Source organism: Rousettus aegyptiacus, unplaced genomic scaffold (assembly GCF_014176215.1).
Source record: "Rousettus aegyptiacus isolate mRouAeg1 unplaced genomic scaffold, mRouAeg1.p scaffold_m13_p_2, whole genome shotgun sequence".
In the NCBI taxonomy this organism is placed as follows: domain Eukaryota; kingdom Metazoa; phylum Chordata; class Mammalia; order Chiroptera; family Pteropodidae; genus Rousettus; species Rousettus aegyptiacus.
This window is the reverse complement of record NW_023416295.1, coordinates 245,924-269,964: the sequence shown is the minus strand read 5'-3', so window position 1 is coordinate 269,964 and position 24,041 is coordinate 245,924. Positions and strand designations below refer to the sequence as shown.

The following is a 24,041-nucleotide window of genomic DNA, read 5'->3' as shown; positions in this document are numbered from 1 at the left end:
AGCCTGCCCCGGCGCCCCCGATGAGAGGGCAGCCCAGGCCCCCTCACTAGCCCTGACCCGCAGGTACCGGGTCCCCACTCCCCGCGTCAGACGCTCGCTAGCCGCACCCTCAGCGTCCTCGGTTCCAACACTACGAGTGGGCTGGGAGTTTTTCAGAGCTTTAAATTCTGCTTCCTTTTTGGTTAACAATTCCATCTGTCAGTCATTTCTCCCTTGTGTTTTACTGCACGTGGTCGGGAGCGGCCACACTCCCCCTTCAGGACTTTGCTTAGAAACCTCTTCAGCTAAATATCCAATTTTATTGGTTGCAAATTCTGCCCTCTACGAGAAACACTAGGACACAAACGCCATTCGGCCAGGGTTTCCCCACTGTATACAAAGGATCGTCTCCCCGCCCCGCCCCCCCCCCCCCCGCGTCCGAGAGCGCCCCTCGTTTCTGTCTGAGAGGTCTCGGAATGGCCTCCCCGTCCCTGATGCTGAAGGCTGCTCGCGCAGGCGGGGGGTCCCCGCTCCCTGGGCCACCAGCACTGCCCCAGCGTCCAGGGCGCTCACCGCGCCTCGGAACCGCCAGCCTCTGCCCCTCCCAGCTGCAGGGCCGAGCGCCCCACAGGTCAGGGCTTCTCGGAGAGCCGCTACGCCACACGCCGGGCGTCCCTCCCTGTCCACGACTTCGGGAGACAGAAGGTGACAGGCAGGCGCCTTATCAGAGTCGAAGAAGAGTGGGAATCAGGAATGGCAAACCTGAACAGCCATGTTGTTCTTTAAAGATCCACAGCTCAGGCATTTGGAAGGAAGAAGGAGGAAGGGGAGTCCCGAGGGTGGATTCAGGCCTGGCTCGTGGGTGCCCCTGGCCAGGACAGCCTTCCCTTTGCCCAGCTGCCCGCCGTCTGAGCGCCAGCCGCCCTCCTGGAGGCTGCCGGGCAGTGCAGCGCGTCCTCCTGGGGGCGAGAGGCACATGGCGCGTGGAGGCCGTTGTCCTGGAGACGGCGTTTTTAGAATTTTCTTCACATGAAAGTATATTCCAATGGTCGGCTCGCACATCGTGAGAGCTGCCCTTCGAAGGGCTGAGACGGGCTCGCCGGGGGCCGGCGGACCGTGGCGTTCCCTCCGGCACGGGCGCCACCACCAGGCTGGCGGGGCGTCCAGTGAACGCAAAGACCCCCGTGCTGGGGCGCGGGGGACAGAGCAGGAGGGAGGGGACAGTGCGTCCTGTCTGCACGGGGCTGTGTTCGCAGTGGGTGGGGTCCCAGACAGCGGGCGGCCGGCCCGAAGCGACGAAGCGCCCTTTGCTGGCTCGTTTCGCTCCGTTTCCTGGTCACGTCTGCACGGCCTTCGGTCTCGGAGCAGCCGCTTTCGGGGCTGTGACCCTGCCATCCTTCACCGCAGGGGCCAGACGCCTGCCGAGTCCGACTTCCAGGTGCTGGACATCGCCCGCAAGCTGGAGATGTACGGCGTCAGGCTTCACCAGGCTTCCGACAGGGAGGGGGCCAAGATCAGCTTGGCGGTTTCCCACACAGGCGTCCTCGTGTTCCAGGTAGGGGGGGCGGGGCGCGGGCTGCTCTGGCCTGGGGGGTGGCCTCGCCCTGCCCCGGCAGGCATGCGTTCTGACGGAGAAGGGCTCGGTCACCCAGTAGGGAAGTTGTCTTCTTGTCCTTGCCCTCACTGTTTCAGAGCCCACTGCCCCTCAGGGCGCCCCGCCTGCTCCCCTCTTCCTTCTGGTGCTGAAGCAAAAGCCGGCCCCTTAGGCCTTCAGCTGAGGCTCTGCCCTTCCCGGGAGCTGCCCCCGAGCCTCAGCTGGGCCTGCTGCACTGGGAGCCACAGTGGGCTCAGCGTCACTTAAGGTGACGGGACAGAGCAGGCCAGAAAGTGCAGACGGGGCCGCGAGGCAACAGTGGGGGGCGGGCGAGCACCGAGCTCCGTCCATAGCTGACTGTGTCCTGGGGTCTGCGGCGTCCGCGGGCCTGACAGTGACCACTGGAGCGCAGGCTTCGCTCCGGACACAGCGTCCTCTCTGACCCTGTCCACGGGGGCTGCTCGGGGGCTCTGGGCGCTGGGCCGCGTCCCGGCACGTCCTGGAGGGGCCCGTGCAGCCTCCCTGGCCAAGCTCGTTTCCTTTGCCTTCGCCCCGCCTTCAGGTTTCAACGTCCTGTCAGGAAAACAGTTTAATTTTGAATTGTGAACGTGAGTTGTGTTATGTGCTGTCTGAGTGCGACGCGTCCGTGAGAGGGAGGGGCACGTCGGCCCCTGAGCGAGTGGCCCCGCGGCCCCCGCACCCGCTCACAGCGGCGACGGTTCCTGCGTCCCACAGACCCGCGTCCGAGGCCATCACCACCGCCATCGTTTATGCCCAGCACGAATTGTAAAAGCAGGGTCAAGGACTTCAGATTGAAGATGGCCGATTCCATTTATTTCTACTCCCTCAAAACCCCCACCAGAATGGCAGTGAAGAAAAACTTTTTTAAGTTTAAATGAATAAGAACCAAGACTGAGAAAAGAAACCACAGAAGTTGAGGGTTATCAGCAAAATGTCGGGATTGGGGAGCAGGTAGGGGGTGGAAGAGGCTGAGACCCGACGGCCTGCAGTGGGAACGCTGTGTCCCCACGAGCTGGCCGGGACTGGCACGGGAAGCGGGCTTTGTCCGTGCGCCTGTGAGAGGGGCACTTGCAGCCTGCCCGTGTGGGGGGAGCGCAGGGTCGTCCCCTCCGGGGTGCGGCTCGGCCTGTAGAGAGGAGGCGTCTCGCTCAAGCCCGTGAGCCGACGGGTGCGACAGGCCCTGGTCTCGGCCCCCTCGGAAGGCCAGCCTCACTGCGCCTCGCAGGCAGGAGACGCCACTCCCCCGAGAGTCCAGCAGCCTCACGGGAGCCCCCCAGTGTCGCTCCCGGGGCTCCCGCCCCCACAGGGAGCTGCGAGCTGGCCTTGTGGGGCCTCCTCTCTTGAAAACTTTCTAAACTTACGAAGAAGCTCTGAAGACCGGACTAGCACGTAGACCCCCACGTGCCCTTCACCCTGACTCCCCCGCCGCTGCGTGTCACGCCCGCCACTCCCAGGCGCGCACGCTCACACCGTCCCCCCGAGCTGTGCGAGGGGAGCCTGGCGTTGCGGCCTGTCCAGCGTCTCCGTGGGCGTGTGCACAGGCGGCTCGGCTCGCTCCCTGAGGCCGAGCCAGCGCGGGTGCCGGACAGCACGTCGTCTGAGATGCGTATGTGTGGCGAGCCCAGCGAGGAGCCAGCTTAGCAAGGACGACACGCACACGAAGAGTTGCCAGAGCATCTCACGAGTTTCGTCACACCAGATCCCGGTGGATTCCGGTCCCGGCAGACCCCCCGGCGGAGCTGGGGGGACGAGACGCGCAGTGAGCGGTGGCCGGTCACGGCTGGCTCGGGCGCTGTCGACCTGCGGGGGCCGATCGGCGGAGCCTCCTCTTCGGAGCGGAGCACCAGGAGCCGAGAGTCGGAGGAGCCTAGTCCCGGGAGGCCAGGGGCCACGCTCTCTGAGTGCACTGGAGTCCCGGTCGCCTTATCCTCTGTGAGGACGTCTGCGGTGTCCTGTCAGCCAGCCCCTCGGGTGTCTGTCTGTGTCACACACTTCGGGCAGCTACGACGTTTTTTGGGGGTTTGCATTGTCTGGGTCACACACACACAGACCACTGCGACAGCAGCGGCAGGGAGAGACACCACTCTTAAATTCTCACACACACACACACAAATCATACTACGTTTGCCACGCGGATCACCGCACCACAGCCTGGTTCCCAGGACTGCGGGGTGTGCTTCCCAGTGCAGAGTGTGCCCCTGCCCCGCCACAGTGCCCTGTCCCTGGGCCGCCGGCACGTCCTTACCGGGCACGGCGTCTGTCCAGTCTCGTCAGCAGCCCAGCGATGCCCGCGAGGCTTTCGTTTCCTCCGACGGGACGCAGCCTCGGGCCTCCGCTCTCCGAGGACACCGGCAGTGTCAGCACGGTCCCGTTTCACGTTCCGTGAAGTGTTCCTCGTCTGGGGCTTGTCGGCTGTTTTCCTGTGATTAAAGGTAGACGTGTTCCCAGCGCGACCGCTGCCCCAGCCACGTCCTGTGCTCAGGAGTCGCACCTGAGACGCCGCGCGGTGTCCTCCGCCGTGCAGCTGCTGGCCGTCCTCCTCCAGCTCTGAGCCGTGTGCCGAGCGGCGCCTCAGCTGCTCAGACCGCCTGTCCCTCGCCCGGTTCCACTGACGGTGGCCGGGCCGGCACTCCCGGGACCTGCAGAGCCGCCCTTCCGAGCACGGGCCGGAAACCCGGCGTTGCCAGGACCCGAGGAGGGTTCTCTCCTGAAGGACAGACGCCAGGTGGTTGGGGAGAGAGACTCAGGAGCAGCAGAACCCGAGCCAGGACCGGGAGGGTGGACAGACACAGCAAACCCCGCAGCGCCACAGGGAGGGCGCGAGGCGGCGTGCGGCGTGGCGCTCGGGGGGCGGGGCACGTGCCCTCCGCCGCCGCACGGAGCTCGCGCCTCGTGGCAGCGAGGCGCCGGCCTTCGGTCACCAGGAGGCTGGCAGACGCGCCGCGAGCGTCCATCCGTCATGGGGACTCGGGCACACCGTTTATTCCACACAAAATAAGCTGGCGGCACTGTTCGCCTCTAGCGCTTTGGGAGGGGAGATGTCACTGTGCACGCATGGTTGGTGCCTGTGGAACTGGAACCGTGTGGCCGTGTTTCCCGTTTTCCATCTTCCTAACAGCCCCACAGCAACCAGAAGCCTGCGTCTCTGACACGAGAGCCGGGTGCAGCCAGGGGCCCGCGGCGAACACCCGTGCTCGAAAAACTGCGACGGCCCATGGGAGGCCCCTGCGCCCAGGGTGGGCCTGGCATCTGGCCCGGAAGTGCGGCGGCCGGCCCTGCAGGGGGCGAGGGGCTCCCCGGGGTGCCAGGCCAGCAGGGCCCGCTTCCTGCAGAGGGCAGGAGGCCGGGGTCCAGGGTCAGCGAGGAGGAAGCTGTGCAGGCCTCGGTGGCTGCGGGCATTGTGGGTGCGTGGCAGCCCCTCGAGACCCCTTCACTGAGCGCATGGGCGATGATTCTCGAGGCGCGGCCGTGAGCTGGCGGAAGGCTGAGGAGGACGTCTCCAGACACCGCGGGAGGCGCAGGCGACGAGGGCGGGCAGCAGCTGGGGGCGGGAGACGAGCCGCCAGGTCGTCGGCGCTGTCGCCCACAGCCCGCCACACCTGCTTCCTCCACGGCCATCCAGGCGAGCCGGGCACAGTGGCCGGCAGCGGGACTAGAGCAGCAGGTCCCTGCGAACCAGGCGTTTGAGGGTGCGAGACGACCGATGTCATTGGGGTCACCAAGGGCAAAGGCCACCAAGGGGACAGCAGCCGTGCAGGGCCCTGAGAGGGCTGTGCGCGGCCGCCTGAGTTGGGGTGCGGCGTCCTGCCCGGGGTCGCTCCTGGGCCCGGGCTGGGCAGAAAGGCCACCATCATCGCGCTGAGAGCATCCAGCTCCGTGAGTTCAGCCGGGGCTGCCTCGCCGAGGAGCAGAGTGGCCGAGAACAGCACCTCCAGCGCTCACGCCCGGGCGTCTGACGGGAGCGCCGGACCTCTGGGCGGCTTCGTCCATGGTTGCGAAGTGACCAGCAAATTCGTCACACCGAACAGCCGTGTGGGGGGAGCCAAGAAGGGAGTGCTCACCCCCACGGGTGCCTCTGGCGCAGACGAGACGGCGGGCTGCGGGAAGATCGGCCGTAAGCCACCGACGCCACCACCCAGCGTGGCCACGGCCGCTTCCGGACTGCGGGGAGAAAGCGGCCATGGGGCCACCGGAGAAAGGCTGGGCTGCAAAGGGAGAAGAGCCTGACGTCAGGAACAGATTGCGCAGCTGCTGCCGTCTCCGTAAAGATCATTTCCCGGTGGGCGGGGAGAACTGTGACCGCAGAAACAACCGTGTTGGCAGAACGAGGATGTTGGAAAGATAAAGTTGGGAAATCTCCGCAAAACAGAGTGAAAAAATAAGGAATGAAAAGTGGGAGAGGAAAGTGAACCCAGGAGCCACCGCGCGGCAGAGCACACTGGTAGACGCCGCGTGAGGAAAGTCGGAGCTGGAGGCGTGAACTCCCAGCCCGAAGGCACCTTCGCGAGTTTGTATTTTGAGCAAAAGAGAAAATGAAAGTGAGCAAGCAGCTGGAAACAGTTCTCTGGTTGCGGTTCTGTGTCTGAGTTGTTTCGCTTTGTTTTGCTTTATTCTGCATGTTTGCATTTTTTGAGAACATCGTTGAAAATCCTCCAGTATTTAACTGTGAGTAGAAATCAGAGTAGTTGCGTGTTTGGGCCACGTTGCGGGAGCTCGGGCACGTCAGTCCTTGTGTAGACCCTGACGTGCGGTCTCGGCTCCGACGACCTCTCTTTAGTCAGGAGCCTTTTTAATTGAGATATAATTCACATACCATAAAATTCACCATTTAAAGGACACATTTAGTTATTTTTAGTATATTCATGCAATTGTGAGGCGTCACCACTAATTCCAGAACATTCTAGACCCCCGCACAGCATTAGGAGCACCCCGTCCCCAGCCCCTGACGAGCTCTGGCCCCTCTGTCTGGGCTCCTTCCGGCCCCTGCGCAGAAGTGGCTCAGTGTGGCCTCCGTGCCTGTCGGCGCCCCTTCCATTCGGGGCTGCGTCCCCGTTTCTGAAGGGAGAAAACCTCTCAGCCGCCGTCCTGATCTCCAGGGGCCGTGATGGGCGCGAGGGGAAGGGAAACGCCAGGGGCGTGTCCCACACGCGTGAACGTTGGACGCCGACAGCGGTTCCAGCTCGCGGCACGGAGCTGCTTTGCTGAGACCCCCCCCCCCCCGGCCGCCCCGGGCCCCCGCCGCCCAGCCCGGTTCACTGCGGGGCGTCCCCTCTCAGGCCAGGCACCCGCCCTCCACCTCGGTTCCCGTGACCTCGGTGTTCTGAACGAGCGCGGGCTGCTCGTCTGAGACTGTCCCTGCCGAGCGTCACACCCTCAGCCAAGCTGCTTGGACGGGTGACTCAGAGGTCACGATGGGCTTGGGGTGGCCTCTGTCCCGTTGTGGGTGGCAGCACTGACCACGCGGGCCGATGGGCGCAGAGCTTTTTACCCTTTGCAATCACTCAGTGTTTTGTGGAGAGAGCGTGCAGACTGCCGCACCCCACCGCCGCCTGGCTGGGCTGCCGCGGAGGTTCCGCATGAAGCCCGAGTTCCGCTCCGCGCTGGGCGGGCTCGCTGCCCCTTCGCCTGGCTCCTTCCCGTGGCTGTGGACCCGCGGAAGTGTTTCATGATCACCTCGCACTTCAAATTATAATCTGGCACTGAACGACGTTATCGTTATTTAGTGTGGTGATCTTTACGTTTCCCCACATTTGGCCGCTGGGAGTCCCTTCAAGCTCCTGTCTCCTTGCGACATGTCCCCATCGTCCACGTCCTTAACAACAAAGTAGTCCAGGTTCTTCCTGTGCTTTGCGCGCCCAACCCTGCGAGAGCAAAGGGCCCTCGTCAGCGGGGCTGGTGTGGAGAAACGCAGACCCTCGGCCACGGTGAGCCCACGTCGATCGTTCCAGTTCGGCACCCAGGGCCCCTTCTGGCGTTCCTTCTCTCCTGGGAGTGCAGCCCTGCCTGGCCACGGCCACGGCCGCCTTCCGACCACCCTCCTTGCGGAGTGGGCTTCAGGAGAGTTTAGTATTAACATTGATAAAAATACTTCGTGGTAAAGCCACGTCTAAGAAATCGAGTTAACTTTCTAAAACGGGTGGATTAGTATGTAGCGTGGACACTCTAGTGCAGAGTCGTCGCAGGGGTGATTGTGAAACACCAGGGGGCTGCCGGGCAGCCGGGCAGGGACGCTCTGGACACACCGTCCCGCGCAGGAGAGGCGGTGGGGGCCCGCGCCCGGGCCGCAGACCGCTGCCAAGTGTCCGTCTCGAATTTCAGAGCACCACCAAAATCAACACCTTCAACTGGTCCCGGGTCCGCAAACTCAGCTTCAAGAGGAAAAGATTTCTTATCAAACTGCACCCGGAGGTCCACGTGAGTATGAGTTCAGGGGCCTGTGGCGAGGACGCGTCCTGCTCGGGGGGCAGCGGCGCAGCTGCTGTGCCGGTCTTGGCAGCGTGTGGTGGGTGATGCGCATGTCGCCCGCGGCCAGGGTTCTGGTCGGGATCCGGCAGGGCGGTCGTCACCCTGCCAGCGGTCGCCGCACGAGGGTGCAGCCACACGGGGCCCTCGGAGCCGGCAGTTCTGGGTGGCCCGGAGAACGCGCTGGTCCGACCAGTCCCCCGGGCTGCCGAGGCCACTGGCCCAGTGCGGCCTGTCTGCCCTCTAGCCAAGGCTCCGAGATTGGCTAACAGCTCTAATTGAAGGGGCCTTGATTTTCAGAAGATAAATGTTCCTTTCTTTTGAGATTATCAGTCACTAAACTAATAATTACATATGGATTTATTAAAGGCAATGGAGAAAAGTCTATACAGTCTCATAGTCGGGGAAAATCCAGTGCTTCATACTGTCTAAAGAGGTTGAGGTCGCAACATTCCAACGTACAAAGGAAGTCGGGAAATAAGACACAGATTAGCTGGGGCTCCCCCACTGCGAGGTTGGGGGTGTCGGCGGGAGCCCCGGCCGGTCGGGAGGAGGGGCCGGCACCCATGGCTCCCGCCGGGCACTGGCTCCCTCGCCGCCGCTGTGGGCGGCCCGACGGGGGCACCGTTTACTGCTCAGAGGTCTCTGTAGACGGAAGAAGTGTGAGGAATGTCTGAAACATACGTGAAACGGCAGCGAAGGGTTGCTTTTGTTTTCCTGTAAGTAAAGTGTGTCCAGCAGCCACCCCGTGGAGAGGGGGCGCAGAGACTTCCTGCTCAGGGCTTCGAAGCGGGAGGGACGGGAGTAGCCTGGGGCCTCGGTGCCGGGGGCAGCACTGGGCAAGGTGACCTCTCGCGTCGCCCGGCACTTTCACGACGGGACCTGAAGTTCTGTCTCCTTTCCGGAATGTCTGCCACGAGGTTAAAGCTGCATTGTTCCTGAGCTCAGTGTGACATCTCCGGGGGTTTATTCTAAGGAGTAATCCTGGGAGAATGTAGTGGTTTCCTCGTGGGGGTGCTTGCAAGCCCGGAAAACAGCCCAGCCATCCCCAGGCCCCACGGGAGAACGGCTCGGCGGCAACAGGCCGGAATGCTGGCTGGCGGGGAGGGGCAAGGGTGCTCCCACGTGCCGGCGGCCGTGAGCGGCTGCACTGTGCCGGGGATGTCACAGCGGACGTGTGTGCAAGACTTAGACACTGTGTCTTTCTTCTCTTAAATGTAAATGGCACCAGAAGTCTGTATACACAGTTTTCAGGAAAAAAGTCTTCCTGACTCTTGACTTTGGAATAGCCTGTTGTCTGCACTGCTTTCTAAATGTTATTCTTGAACTCGGCGCTTGAACCTTTGTGTTTGTTTCTAGGGACCTTACCAGGACACCCTGGAATTCTTGCTGGGCAGTAGAGATGAATGTAAGAACTTCTGGAAGATCTGTGTGGAGTATCACACCTTCTTCAGGCTTTTTGACCAGCCTAAGCCGAAAGCCAAAGCCGTCTTCCTCAGCAGGGGCTCGTCCTTCAGATACAGGTGGGACAGTGCCACGCGGGGCGCTGGCCGCTTGGTGCGGCTGGGGACAGAAAGTCTGTAGTCGGGAAAAAGCATCGTCAGACGTGTCAGGGGAAGGTGTGGAAGGCAGCCACTGTGAAACGGGACACGGCACGTCAGATAAATAGTGGGCAAAACCGGCTTAAAAGCGTTGTTTAGAAAATCGGTCGCCTCACCACAGAGCGTAGCTTTCAAAGTGCTGGGAGGGCAGGACGTACTGGCCTCGGCCCTCGTGAAGTAATGCTATGGATTCTTTTCTTTAAACCCTGAACCTGTACTGGCAGTGGAAGGACTCAGAAACAGCTCGTAGACCACGTCAGAGACGGCGGTTCGCGGAGGGTTCCGTATGAGAGGTGAGCTCCGTGGTCGTCATCGTGTCAAACGCACGCTTTCAGATGCGGCGTTTTAAGTATTTTTAACCATTTTTTGAATAAAACTCATTCCAAATACGTAAACATGTATTTCGACGCTTGAGTTCTGTTTATTTTTTTAAGATAATGGATTCGTGATGTCTTTACACAGATACAGATATTACTTTTAGCTTCTAGTCTGTGTAGTTCAGCTTATATGTAATGTTTTTATATAGCTTGGTAAACTCTGAATCTGAAAATTCACATCATTTCTTCGCATGTAGAATTTTTCCTTTAGTGCGGGGACAGTTTTACCTCTTCTGGGATGTTTATTTTTCATTTGCATCTTCATCTTCTGTTATCCTGCCCATTTCTAGTGAGGTGCCGAATGGCCCATCCTCAGAGTCTGGGCCGTGTTTTTGTGGGTGCACATGCAGAGCAGGGGCTGCTTTAAAACCCGGGGTCAGGAGAGGAGGGCGTGGTGGCTCACAGCTTGTTCTCTGTTCACAGAAGACACAGCAGGACTCAGCTGTCCACTCGTGCCCTGACCGCGGACTTGCCGAAGCAGGTTAGTCCTCGTGGCTAGAACGTACGTTATTTTAGAAAATAACCTGGCAACATTTTAACAAGAGTCGTAAAATCAGGTGTGTCATGTACATAGCCGTTCCAGCCCTGTGTGCAGAAAGGGGTCCTAAGTAAAGATAAAGTTTCGTGCGCCGACGGGCAGCACAGCGGGACCCTCGTGGGCGGAGTCCCCGACAGCCGCGTCTGCGCGGCGGTCCAATGACGGACTGCTCAGGAGCCATCACGCTTGGGTTAGAAGACTAGCGTGACCAGGGGCACATGCAAAACATGCTGCTCCTTGAAACTAGCAGGCTGCAAAGCGGCTTACGTAACATGATCCTCATTTTTATTTAAAAAGACAAATAGATGCACCGAGAAAAAAGGCCGGAGGAATGAGCGGCACCGTGACACACGCCGTCTCTGAGCGGCGGGATTCGTTTACCGTTTATAATTTTTTATTTCTGCCCATTGTTAAATGTTGACAGTTCACCATTTATACTGTTAAAGTATTTCTAGAAGCTAAACATGTACTGCATTAAAGCTATGCGTCCCGAACACGTTTTTAATTGAGTCTCATAAATAGAAACATTTTTAACTTTTGTAGGTATGTTTCCTGTTTAGGAATAATTTCTTGGATCAATTGAAATTAGTAATTTCTTTTTCTTTAACAAAGTTCAAATTTACGAATAGTGCAAAATAGTACAGATTGTCTAAAACTTACATTTAAGCTTTCAGTTCTCTGATGTTGCCTTTTAAAAGCAACAAGAGGATATTGAATATGATCGAATGAGCAAGAAAAAGTGGTGTTATTAACATTCGGAAACAGATTGCCCCGTTTCTACACGGCGGGTGGCCGTGCCCGCTTCCCGGCCCCCGCCGTGGTGGGTGCTGCGGCACACGAGGACCTTTGTGATGCGTGTGCCTCACGGTGCACGGCTTGCCGGAGGTGCGCACGAGAGGTGGCGTGAGCAGTAGCGAGGGCTCGCTCCGTGCCTGAATGTGGGGCCTGAGCGAGGACGCAGGCGGGGGCCCGAGGGGCAGCGAGCGTAGCATGGCCGCTCGGCCCCTCTGGCCGCTGCCGCTCCGGTGTCTCCTCCTGCGCCGGAGCCTTGTCCCGCTCACTCGGGAGCCACTCCAGCGCCTCCGCACCAACCACCTCGGCCCCCCTGGCCCCGACCCCCAGACCCCGCCTCGGCCAGGAGCAGCGCAGGGAGGGACACACGCAGCCTTCTTCGCTGAGGGGCACGCAGGGACGTGCGCCCCGCTGGCGCTGACCCCTGGCCGCCGTCCGCGCTGGGCCGTCCGGTCTCGCCTGCTGACGGGAACGGCTCGCGGCCTGTCTCGCTCTGTTTCCCCGTGAGGAAATGATGAAAACCCCAGAACGGCCTCGCACGACGGGCAGGGTCGCGGGTGCCGAGTGTGGCCTGAACGCCGGCTGTCAGCGGGGGAGGTTTCCACGCTGTCGACGTTCACGCACGCGGGGAGGCGACCGCGTGGCGCCGTGCGCGGCCGGGGCCCTTCTGCAGCGTGTCCCTCGCCGGCCCCCGCTCCGTGGACGCTGCGGCAGGCGCGTGTGCATGTGCCGACTGGGGCCTCGCTAGCTCTGCAGCTTCTGATGGAAATCTGTAAAACTTGTCTTTTTTTCTCTTTGTTTTGCTTTTCTTCACGGTGACCCCCAGAGCATGTCCTTCACCGAGGGCGTGACGACGGCCGTGTCCCCATCTTCAGCAGAGGCCTCCATCTGTTCGGCCCCTCCGTCCCCGCCGGTGCCAGCCAGCCCACCCGGGATCAAGGACGGTGGCAGCCCCCTGACGGAGCCCCAGGCTCCCCGTGTCCGGAGGCCCGCGGCAGAGCGGGGTGGCCGAGTGCTGGAAAGCCTCGACGCGGGACAGGCGCCGCCCCACGGGCGCCCCGCGCTCCAGCCTCCTCAAGGTGCTGGGTCCGGTCGCGCCATGAGGGGTCGTAGCCCCGCGGGGCAGAGGCACCAGCCCACGGGCCTTGGTGCAGTGGGGGCTGGTGGGGGGCGCGGAGCCCCTGGGGAAGACGACCGTGGGGAGTGCGACTTAGCCATGGGCTCCTGCCCCTCCAGGGGGATGCACCTGCATGGCCGGCCGGGCGGGGGAGGCACCCCTGTTTTCACATTGACAAGCGCCCAGCTGCAGGTGTCTGAGGAGTTCATAGATGACGACCCGGCCGACATCTCTTTCTTTGCTGGAGGCTCTGAGGCGTTTTCCTTCCCGTATGGCGGTGTGGCCCCATTGCGCGCCCACCCAGGCTCTGCCCCATCCAGCCCCGATGGGTACTCCCCTGGGGCAGCGCCCGTGGGCACAGGGCAAGGCTTTGAGTTTGAAGGAGAGGGTGGCTTTGAGGGTGACATGCACCCCTCAGACACCTCGGAGCTGTTCGAGGTGAAGGCACAAGCCAGCCTGATGCAGAGCCTGCTGAGCGCGTCCGGGAGCAGCTCCCTCAGCAACCTCCCGCTGCACGGCCGCTCCGAGGCCAGCTCCCTGGCCAACTTCCCGGCCCACTCCGTGCGCTCCGAGGCCAGCTCGGCCTTCCAGTTCTCTGACATCATCGACCAGTTAGAGCAGCTCAGCTACCCCCCCACGACGGCCGAGGACTCCAGCAGCGCCGACACAGACTCCTGGGGCTCTGAGGCCCCCCTAGACATGAGCCTCTATTTCAGCACCCCTTTTGCACAGACAGGCGGGGAGAGAGTGCTTTTTGATTTGCAGAATAACATGAAGAATTTGAGTCCAGGAGAGCAGATAGACCAAAACCTGTCTTGACGGTCCCCTCCCCCTGCTTGGCGCCTTGAGGGCGCAGGTCGGTCCTTTTCAGTGCCCGTGGCTAGTGCTTCTTTCCTTTCCTAATTCTCTGATTGCGTATTGTTTTGAATGTCACAGATGAAAATTTCCACTGTGAACGGTGGTTAAGACTATGCAGCAGGTTGGGGATGGGCGAGTGTTTCCAGCTCCTCCTCCCGCAGCGGGACGGTGAGTCCGAAGCTTGTGTTTCTGGCGTGTGCTCTGATGCAGCCGGAAGCCGGTGCTGCCCATCGTGAGCGCAGCAGCCTTGTTGGTGGCCTCGGGACATGTGCCGTCTGCCTCTGCTGCTGTGGTCTGAGACAAGGCACACTGCCAAGATCAGCTAGGGTGGAGGCTCTGCTTGCCCTGTCCGGCCAGAGCCCAAGATCCGGAGGGAGCCGAGCCCCGGGAACAACAGTGGAGCCTGCGGCCTCTGCGTGCGGTCTCTGGCCATGCACGGCAGGGTCCCTGCGTGTCCCAGGGTGCCTCAGTGCCAAAGGCGTCATCCATTAATGACTTAGACCCAGTCATGGTGCTGTGTGTAGTTGAACTGCCTTCTGTACTTGGGGTGTGATAAGTTGCGTGGTCACAGAGAGAGCGGAACCAGACGCAGAGCGGGACGGTCACAGTGTGAGCTCGCAGCAGGGAGCCGTGCCTAGGCCAACGGAGTGGACCGTCCGCTAAAAGGAAGAGGCATCCAGAAAGCCGCCGACGCCGAGGGGCCCCCTCCCTGAGGGGCGGTGGCGTTTCTGTACATGCTGTGACCCACTGTCGCTGGCCATTGCCCCGGACAGCGAGGCAGTGGGGAAGGCCGTGGGCTGAGGGGGCCGCGCCAGCACCCCATGGCACTGTGGCCGGCACCCATGCCGAGCGGGGCTGGCACCCAGAGCACGGAGGGGCGCGTCCATCCACGGCCCGGGGGAGAAGCCGCCGGCTCGCAGCCGGCAGCCACGCTGGACGGGCCCTGCCGCGCTCGTCTGGTCCACAGGCGGAGCTTTGTCTTTGGGGCGCGTTGTCCCTCTCTCTGGCCCTACTTAGTAGAGCAATGCCATGTTTAAATACGTTTTTCTTTGACATCCCGTGCGGCTCTGAGCCTCCCGCCAGTGCTCCGGCATGAGGCTGCTCGCCGCGGCCACACTGTGCACCCAGGTCTCAGCGCCCCTATGACTCCGGCGGGGCCCGGTATCTCTCATCGCCGTTGATCCGATGCCAGCGTGGTGTGGGTCTGCATGTTTTCGTGGCTTCAGCCCCTGCCGGCCGTGGCAGCCGGCCCGGTGCCCGGCAGGTGCCGCTGTTCCTTGCCCCGCCTCACTCTGCAGGCCACCCCTCTAGCGATGGAGGCGTTGGGCAGGGTTCTAAGTTGGCACACTGACCTCTGAAGAGGTTATGTGACTCCGCTGATAAACGGGGTGCCGTTAGACCAGTGTGTTCGGGATGTCGTTGTCCCTTCGTGTCGCTGAGAAAGCAACCGGAATCGTGCGATGAAGAGCTTTCCCTGGGCCTAGCTCCCCCGTACCATCCCCCCACATCCATTGTCCCTAGTGGCACTCCAAACCAGCCAAGCTGTCTTATTTTTTAAGGAGACCCGCTCTAGTGTCTGGGCAGCAGGTCAGAGGTGGTGGGTGATGCCTGTCACACTCTTGTCCTGCAGATTCTGAAGAAATTCTCTTCAGACGTCCTCCTAGGCATTCACATGAGAGTGGGGTGTTTTTGTTTCTTCAGTGAAATTTTATTTTTGGGAGGTGGTTTTTAGCTTTTTGTTCAGAAAGTTTTCAGAGCATACAGAAGTGGAGAGGGGCACAGCGAACGAATCCGTGCCCCCCACTCAGCGCCCCCCCGGCCCCCCCAGAGTTTCCGCACGTGCCTGAGACGTGGGGACGCCGCCTCGTGCAGCCCCGCAGGGACGCCACGCAGCGGCAGGGCCCCCGGCGCCATCGCGTGCTGAGGGCTCTCTGAAGCTGCGTGGCCCTCCAGAGTGCCTGTCCCTGTTTGATTTGTTCCAGTCGGGATCCAAAGACCAGCCGCTGGCCGTGTGTGGCCAATAGTGCCTAAGGCCCTGTCACTTAGATGCCCCCCGCTGTGCCAGGGACTTGGGGTAGAAGCCAGTGGTCCTGCCTCATGTCCCACAGTCTGGCCAGCCTGCGCCGTCGTCTCCCTGCCCCTCAGGCCCCTTCAGCAGGCTGGACCTGAAGCCACGCTGACCTCGCTCACACCAGCCACTTTCCCACGGCCCACGTGGCTGGCGCCTCTGCGCGGGGCAGCGTGCAGGACGGCACAGCTGCGGAGCGAGCCGGCGCCCCAGACGTTTCGTGGGCGCTGCTGGGGAAGGCGCCACGTTCAGACCCAGGTCCAGCTCTCTGGTGAGACCGGGAGACGTTTCTGACAGGTTTGCCTCCCCTGAGCGGCGGCGAGAGTTCAAGTTTACGGCTCTTCCTGTACCGCAGCATCGTTTGTCTAAAAGCCAGCTGCGGCTTTTGTGGCGTTTACTGCTCAGGGCCCCCCTGCACTTTCGAGTGGGCTGTGACCCTATCCGGGGAAGTGAGCCCAAGGGCCACAGGAGCCTGCTGGCGTCTCTCCACCGCCGGCGGGGGGCGTACGCAGTGACGCCGCTCCCCGTCGCAGGAGGTCGCTGGAGTAGCTGCTCAGCCGTCCACCGCAGTTCAGGCAGTTCAGGTCGAGGCGCGTTCGGCCTCCCCTTTGTTTGCTGATGGCTGCTGATCGCAGAAAGCCCTCATGCTTAACGCAGTGACACCACCTGGGGGGTCTCACGTGCCCAGATTGCAGGACGTTTGTTCACACGGGAATAAAACGCGCAGACTCGTAGGCGCGTCCTCACGTCAGCAGCCAGGCTGCGAGAGGGCGTGGTTGAAAAGTGCCTGCTAAGCGTGGACGGGTTCTCTCCTAATCCGTTGATCTCCTTAGCTAGGTCCTTAGCCAGGTCCAGGGCCGTGCGCAGGACAGGAGGGCCGGCTGGTGTCGCCCGCTGCCAGCGGCCCTGTGGCCTCCCGCCCTGCGAGGCCCCCAGCAGGCAGCACCTGTTGTCCCCATTAAGTCACCTCCAATAACACGCTCTGCTCCAGGCAGAGCACTTATTCTCATTAGTTGTCAGGTCTGTCTCTGTCTAAGTTTCCGAGGGCAGGCAGTCCGCGTGAGCCGGGGCGCTGGCGAGATCGCTGTGCGCGGGCCGCGTGACTTCCCGCCGCCAGCCGTCGGTGGCTGCCTCCTGTGACAGAGGCGCTCTCCAAGCGTGCAGCTAGGGTTCAGGGTCCCCTTTTCTGTGAACACACATCTAAAAAATAGTACTGATGGAGGGCTGGCAATAAAACTAGCACACCCACGGAGAGCTCAGTACGAAGAACTTTTAAACCTGTTGGTGCAGCATTCCTGTTGTCACTGTGCAAAGCCCTTTTCGTTGCTTTGCCGTGCGAGCGCGTTCCGATTTCAGTGCGAGCTCCTGCACCGTGCTGCCCTGCAGGAGTGCTTATGAGCGTCGCACGCGCTGCCGTCACAGTCGTGCGATGCACACGCATGCGGCACACACGCCGTTTCCCTGTTTGTCTTCACGGTATGCTCATGGCCTCCTGGTTCACGGAGCTTGGACCCACTGCCAGAGAGTCGCGTCCCAGATGGTGTCCGTGCTCCCTCGGGCACTCAGAGTCAAGGGCTTCAGTCTCTTCCCAGGGCCGGGGTCGGTCGCACTCCGCCGGGGTCTGCCCAGCCCGGGTCCCGGAGGTGCAGAGCTCCTCGCGGCCGCGGCGCCCCCTGTCGGCCCCTCTCGTCCGGGGTGGCCGTGCCGCAGTGTCCCTGGTGTTCTCTGCGCCTGACCGCGCGCATGTTCTCCTGGGGGGGGGGAGGAACTGGCGCTTCACGATGCGTGTGAACGTGTTCGTTCTTTGAAGAGACCTGACGCTGCTGGTCTGTGGTACGTGTACAGCGCGTTTTCCATGGAAGCTGCAGACCTGTACTCACGCAGAATCTTTCATTGTTCATTCAATAAAATGAGGAAATATTTACTATGAATTTCTGAATGGGCGTTTTAGCTTTCTTTTCCTCTACTTGCTTACAGTCTTGATGCACGTAATTAAAGGTCACGTCGCGTGTTAAACGCGTCCTGAAGTAGCTGCGCCATTCGTTTCACGGTTTCCCCGATGTCTCTCACGTCATAGGCTTCTGAGCAACAGGCAGGCCCCGTGGGGCTGCGCGAGGCTGCAGGCATGGCGGACGACGCCCCCTCTGAGGCCAGCGTGGCTGGGGCGCCCCCTGGAGGTCGTGTGCTCTGCTGCCCCGGGCTCTGCACCGGGCCTGAGGCGCTGGCTGAGGGCAGTGTGGCTCACAGCACTGAGGTGACCCACGTGATCCCTGGGCTCACGCTGTGCACAGAACACACGCTGCTGGCCTCTCGATTCCGGAGACGATCCTTGCCGTTTCACCTGGTGGCTGGAACCCGGCCTGTGGAGTAAACCCCTGACCCACGGTGTAGCCGCTGCCCAGGTCCCGGACAGGGCTGCGCTCCGCCTTTGAACCTGGGTTTCCTACTCGGCCGCGTGGGGCATGGACCGTAGGCGGGTACTGCCCCACTGCTCAGCGGCCCGTGAGAAAGGTTTCTCGCCTCCCTCCGGGCTGCTCCCTGGGTTTCAAGGCACCTGGCACCTGTGTGGCCAGAAGTGGGAGGTGCCGGTGCTCCGTCTCGTACTGGAGCAGGGCCAGGTGGCAGTGGCCTTCTAGGAAAGCACCTGTTGGCACAAACGCTCCAGAACCCAGGGTTGGTCACCCCCCACGTGGAGGAGAGAGCATTGAGTCACAGGTGTCAGCCCCTCCCGCACGAGGTGGCCTGCCCCCCCCCCAGGGATGAAGTGGTGCCACGAGCGAGTGGCACCTCAGTGATCAACCCAGATCTCAAGAAACTGCTCAGAAGCTCGTCTCTATCAGACCCACAGGCCGACCAGTCAGGCAGGCCGGCCAAGGCCGTGTGACCTTGACATCTGACGCATGTGACTTCAGGTCACCTTTCTTTCCTCATGGCTGTCACCTGCAGACTTTTTAGTTTACGTGGATCATTTGTTTTAGGGACCTGACTATCATCACTCCAATAGTTCAGAGGATCTATAGGTCAACAGCTTCTCAGAATTTTAGGCAAAATGTGTCATTCATTAGAACAAAGACGCAGGGCTCTCTGGACCCCCATGCGTGCACAGCCACAGAGGGCCACACCAGGCAAGTGGCCCAAAGTGTCACCGTGCTGTAAAGTAGGGTGCCTGCCTCTTCTAATGAGGAAGAGTCTTGATTACCTAGAACAAAAGAAAAAACTCTGGAAAACGCTTCTTCAGAGCATGCACGTGTTGATGGCACCCTCTGAACGCCAGGTCACCACAGCCACATCTAGCGTGTGGGCCCTGCGTGCCGGGCGCCCACTCTGAGCTCCACGGGTGTCCCCTCGCGGAGGCCTCGCAGCCCCACGGAAAGGCCACCTGCTGTCGTGCAGGTGGAGAAGACGAGCGGGGAGGTGAGCTGCGCAGGGAAGGCCGTGGCGGGCGACCTGGGAGCTGGGACCCTCGGTAGACCCAGCCAGTCTTCTACCTCCCACTTTGGGTTTTGAGCCAGATTTTGTGTGAAGCGACTCGTGACAGTCTAGCCCAGAAATGGAGCCCAAAACAGTTCCCTGCTGACTCATTGAGCCCACATCTACCCAGATTCCACAGACGGTTCAGCCCTCTCCTTTTCTAGTGGGATTAATGAGCCATTGTAGTTAAAGGAGTTGTAAAATCTTATATCTCTTATTATCGTGTTGACCTTCAAAATTGACCTCGAATCTTCCAAACTGGAGCTGATTCTTCCTCCACTATTGGACAAAAATTGTCAAGATTATTCTTTATAGGGATTTGAATAAGAAAATTGAAAGGTATAAAATGAAAGTAAGCTCCTCTCTCCTCTGCACGTGGCATTTGTCTTTAGTGCCCTAGCCAAATGAATAGAGTGACGATAAGCACAGAGGTATGACATGGCACTTTTTAAAGCGACATTCCAAAAATTAGGAGTGTTTAGAATGGCAGTGAGGAATGCCACAGAGGAAGCTGCCGGAGCCGCTTACTGCTGAGGACTGACTGGAAGTCAGAGCTCGAGGCGTGTTTTGGAGACGGCGGGCCTTGTGACGTGCAGCCTGCCGGCGAGCACGGGCGAGCGTGGCCCGCTGCAGGAGGCGCGGGGCTGCTGGGCCACGGCTGAGGCGTGCCTTGGGCAGGCATGATGCCGCCGGAGCACGGCCCTCTGCGTCTGCGCGGTTCCACAGGCTTTCTGGCCCTGTGTCTGGGACATGGCTCCGGTTTACAGACGTGTAAGGTTAATTCGTGACCACGCCAGTCAGGGCTAAGCACGTTCTGTGACACCCAAAACTTGATGTGTAGCATTTTAAACATTCTTCAGACACCTGCTCTTTACCCACGCCCCCCAACGTGCACTTCCAGCTTAGACGAGCTCTTCTAGGGCTCAGGGCCCGTCTCCTTGCCCCGCCATCCAGACAGCAGAGCTGGGGCTGCACGACATCGCTTCGGGAGAACGCGCCTGCGGAGCCACAGCCCCACGCACGCCGTCTTGGTGCGCAGTGCATGTCAGTGGCTCACACGCAGTAACACGGGCCCACGCCAGATGGGGCGCGGGAACATGGGGCGTACACGCGAAGCACCTCGAAGGACCACTCTTGAACAAATGTTTCCCTGCAGCCTCGTTGACTTTATCTGTAGGATCTGTGTTTACAGGATCTGAAGTAGGCATGCTTTATAACGTGTTCCTGTAGTTGACAGATTTAATAAAACAAATGTTCACTAGCAGCCTGTGGTACTTTTTAATGTTTGCTAAATTGTGAGTTGACAGTGTTTGTGAATTAGAACCTACAATGATGGCGTCAGGTGGTGACTCAGTCTCCCAGGTGAGCAGTCTGTCCTGGGGGGGCCCCTCTCCTTCCTGAGGGGCCGCCCTCTGGCAGCGTGTCCTCTGGCCTGACGGCCATGACCCCACACTGGCCCCAGGCAAGAGAGCTCTTGTGGTGTGCCCTCTGGCGGCCGCACCGCCTCCCTGACTGTCACCCCTGCGGTTTAGAAATAAAGTCAGGTTTTGCAGCAACTTTAAGGTAAACCAGCCGCTTGTAACCTGCTGTGTGGCCGCCTCACACAGGCTTATCGCAGCTGAGCACAGCCCAAGGCCATCCGCCTCAAACGGCACAGCTGTGAAGAACGAGGAGATGCGTCATTCGCTGGTGCTAGACGTCCCTGGGTTTTCCGTGTGCCGGCGTCATGCAGTGCCGGGCTCACGGGGACGGGGTTGGGAGTGCAGGCCCCAGCCGGCCGGCTCCTCTTTGGGAATGTGCCTCCCCCCCACGTGGCAGCAACCCGTGCTCCAGGGCCCAGCGCCCAGCCTGGGTTTGAGTCCTTCAGAGCTGACCGCGTCCGGGTAAGGTCTGGCGGGAGGCAGTTAAGAGTTGTATGATCTTTTAAGGTTGCTCAGCATCTTTTGAATGTGTGATAAAAGCAAGGTCTAGTAGCCTGGTCCTCAGCGACACCACATCTTCTGTGCAGGGTTTCTCATGGGAACGAATGTTTCCTGTCAGATCCCAGAGGAAGCCGCTGGCATCCCAGCTGCTGGCCTGGCGCCGAAGCCCATCAGTGGGGTCCCGCACCCCAGATTGTCAATGTGAAAATAAGGGCTCCTCCAGCCACGGGGCCATGCCGGGGGGCGGGGGTGAGTGCAGCTGCTGGTGCCCGCCCAGGAGCGGGTGGCCATGGGCGCCTGCATCCAAGATCTCCAGCCACAGCCGTGGCGGGTGAAGCCAGCTATGGGGTGGGGGGGAGGGGGGCCGGGCAGGCACCGAGGGTTCGAGTCGAGTTCCTTGTCACCTGCATTCATGCGCTGACTTAATCACGGTTAGAAGTGATGGCGTTGTGGGTGTCCCATGCTGGGAACCCTAAGGAAGCTGTCTTAAGGGGCTTTAAAAGCAGTTACACTTTTCTTATAGAACTGCTTTAGTGGTATCCTTAAAATATAGCATTTCATAGTCACCAGTGTCCCACAGAAAATGTTAGAAGTAAACCTCTGAGAATTGAATGGATGAGAATGTCTTTTTTACAAAGTGTGTGATGGGATATGCCTATCGTAAGCCTTTGTAGAACTAGGCCTGAATTTTGGCTTCTGTCTAGTCAAAAGCAAACGTTCTTTTAAAAAGGGGAAAAAATTATTATTTTTGTGGTATAGTTCTAGAAAACCAAAATATAAAATCTTTGTTAATGAAAAATTCAAGGAAGTATGATACGGTATAGTGAGTTCCCATTTCATGAAATCCAGGTTTTCAAGTGAATGATCAATGTCGTGGCCTTGAGCAGCCACTTCCCCGGGTGTCTCGGTGTCAGCGTGCTGTCTCGAGCACGCACGCAGAAGGTGCCGCTCCCTGACGGTCCCGCCTCGCGGGCTTTGTGCCGCTTATTGTGACACTTGCATCTTAGACCCAAGGGGACCCCCAGAACCTCAGGGCCCCTGTGACACCGGACTGGTCAGCCATCAGCCTGTTTCCATTTTCATATTGTCCTACCAAGAACTGCATGTGGTAGCAGCTTTGCTTAGTTTCCAGAAAGTGCCTCGTGGTGGTGCGTGGCCAGTGTGGGCCACGCCTGGGAAGCCACGTGATGTCTGGCCTATGTTGTGGCTCACTCTCATTTCTCGCTCCATCCCCTGCCCCGTTCAATTCCAGGCCTTTCTGTGGACAGTCCTCAGCCTTCTCCCTCTGCCCAGAAGAGCCCACTGAGCCTCAGCCCTGCATTTCAGGTGGCTCTGGGCCCCACTGAGTGGGGCTCGTCCCCACTCCTGAGCCCTGTCCTTAGCGACGCCGGCCAAGCCAGGACCGATGATGAGGAGGAACCGAAACACAAGGTGGGCGCCAACCCGGCAGAGGGCTTGCTGCTGGTGGGCCTGTGTCTGCAGACCCACTCCCGGGCACCCCGCACACCCCACCCCACCCCTGCCCGATGAGCAAAAGGGGATGGTGGACTGGCGTCCCCAGCGAAATCGCAGCTGAGACCCTCCCATCACAGGGACTCCTCAGGACTTCGTACCTGTTCGTGGCACCCAGGGCAGCAGGAGGTGGCGGGGGGGGGGGGGGGGACAGGCAGGCGCCAAGGGAGCCCCCAGCCAAGTGACTGGCAGGAGGTCTGGCTCCAAGGGCGAGTGTCAGGGCCCCACCTCGTCTGGGGGACAGGGAGGCATTCCTGCTAACAGCTGAGGGGGCCCTGGCAGTGGAGCGTGGCCGCTGGGGAGGGGGCGGGCGTGCGGGTTCAGGGTGGCCGGCAGCCGCCCTGCCGGTTTGTGTTCGCCGTCAGCATGGGTACAAGTCAGGCATAAGAGAATGGGTAGAGCGTGGAACTCAAGGACAAGGAGGTGGCCACAGGTGGGGGCGGCGGTGGCGGCAGGACCCCTGCCTCACAGGTGCCTGTCACGCGGGGCAGCTGTCACGGACACCTTAGCACTCCGTCCTAAGAGCACTGGATGCATGTTCCACCCAGGCCGCCTTTGCTGGACATGTGCAGCCTCCGTAAACACTGCCCCTCACGCCCGGGCCCCCTGCGCCCACTTCAGCGAGCAGGCCCTGAGCTGTGTGTGAGCTGTGTGTGAGCGGTGTGTGCACTGAGCTGTGTGTGTGCTGTGTGTGAGCGGTATGTGCACTATATGTGAGTGGTGTGTGCGCCGTGTGAGCTGTGTGTGTGCTGTGTGACCTGTGTGCAAGCTGTGTGTGAGCGTGTGTGCACTGTGTGTGTGCTGTTTGCACTGTGCGCTATGTGTGTGCTGTGTGTGAGCTGTGTGTGAGCTGTATGTGTATTGTGTGTGTGTGAGCTCTGTGTGTGCTGTGTGTGGGGCTGCGGTAATGACCGGCTTCCGGCCCAGGACCCGCACCTCAGAGCCGGGCTTTGTCCAGCCCCCACCCCTCAGGCCTCAGTCTCTGCCTCCATCCCATGGGGCAGCCCAAACCTCTCCTAAGCGTCCCCGAGGGACAGGGCCCAGGGAAGAAGCCACAGGCCCCGCTGTCAGCCTCCAGCCCAGCTCGCTGGCAGCTCCTGGATACAAACCTAACCGCTGACCTTCCTCCCCGACCTGCGCCCTGTGACATGTGGGCCCAAAGCCTCGGTCACCCTTGCTGCCTCCACCCCTGGTCCCTCCACCCACAGCAGAATGTGAGCTCGGAGAGTGGCCAGGGCCCCAGCCTCCTGCCGCCCCACCTCCCGGTGAGCCCGGGCCCTCCAGCCTGTTCTCCGTGTAGCAGCCAGACTTGTGCAGGGTCCCAGCATGCCACCCAAAGGCCCCCACCTTCACCGCCAGTGAACAGCTCGCCCCCCTCCACCTCCCCTCTGCCCTCCCACCTACTTCCCACCACCTGGTTGCCAGCCCCGCCCTCTCCTGGAGGCAGGCGGGTCGGTCTACTCTGCTGGAGTCTGCAGCTGCCCACCCCACCCCCTCTGCCTGCTCTGCTTTGTGCCCGGGACACGTCTCTGCCCTGACACGCAGCTTCCCCATTAGCCTGTGCGTTGCTTCTTGCCTGTTTCCCCCACGGGAGACTATCAGCTCAAGGACAGGGACTCCTGCTCCTGGGCCCCAGGTGCCATCTGGAGCCGACACGAGCTCTGTAGGTGTTTGCACAGCCGAAGTTCTCTGAGGTCCCCAGCCGGGTGGAGGAGCAGCAGGGTGACTG

At 60.7% G+C, this 24,041-nt stretch overlaps 1 protein-coding gene across 4 annotated transcripts in view; it reads left to right on the top strand.

Annotated features, from left to right (window-relative positions):
- FARP2 (FERM, ARH/RhoGEF and pleckstrin domain protein 2) overlaps positions 1–24,041 on the top strand; it is an 81,693-nt gene that overhangs the window by 43,307 nt on the left and 14,345 nt on the right. For 3 of the 4 annotated variants that reach the window (XM_036236028.1, XM_036236027.1, XM_036236025.1), the window contains exons 8-14: positions 1,387–1,534; positions 7,913–8,008; positions 9,416–9,579; positions 9,882–9,950; positions 10,458–10,515; positions 12,191–12,443; positions 22,053–22,231. In XM_036236028.1, the coding sequence (XP_036091921.1) occupies positions 1,387–1,534; positions 7,913–8,008; positions 9,416–9,579; positions 9,882–9,950; positions 10,458–10,515; positions 12,191–12,443; positions 22,053–22,231 (967 nt within the window). The remainder of the gene's footprint in view (positions 1–1,386; positions 1,535–7,912; positions 8,009–9,415; positions 9,580–9,881; positions 9,951–10,457; positions 10,516–12,190; positions 12,444–22,052; positions 22,232–24,041) is intronic. The other variant, XM_036236026.1, reaches the window with a different exon arrangement.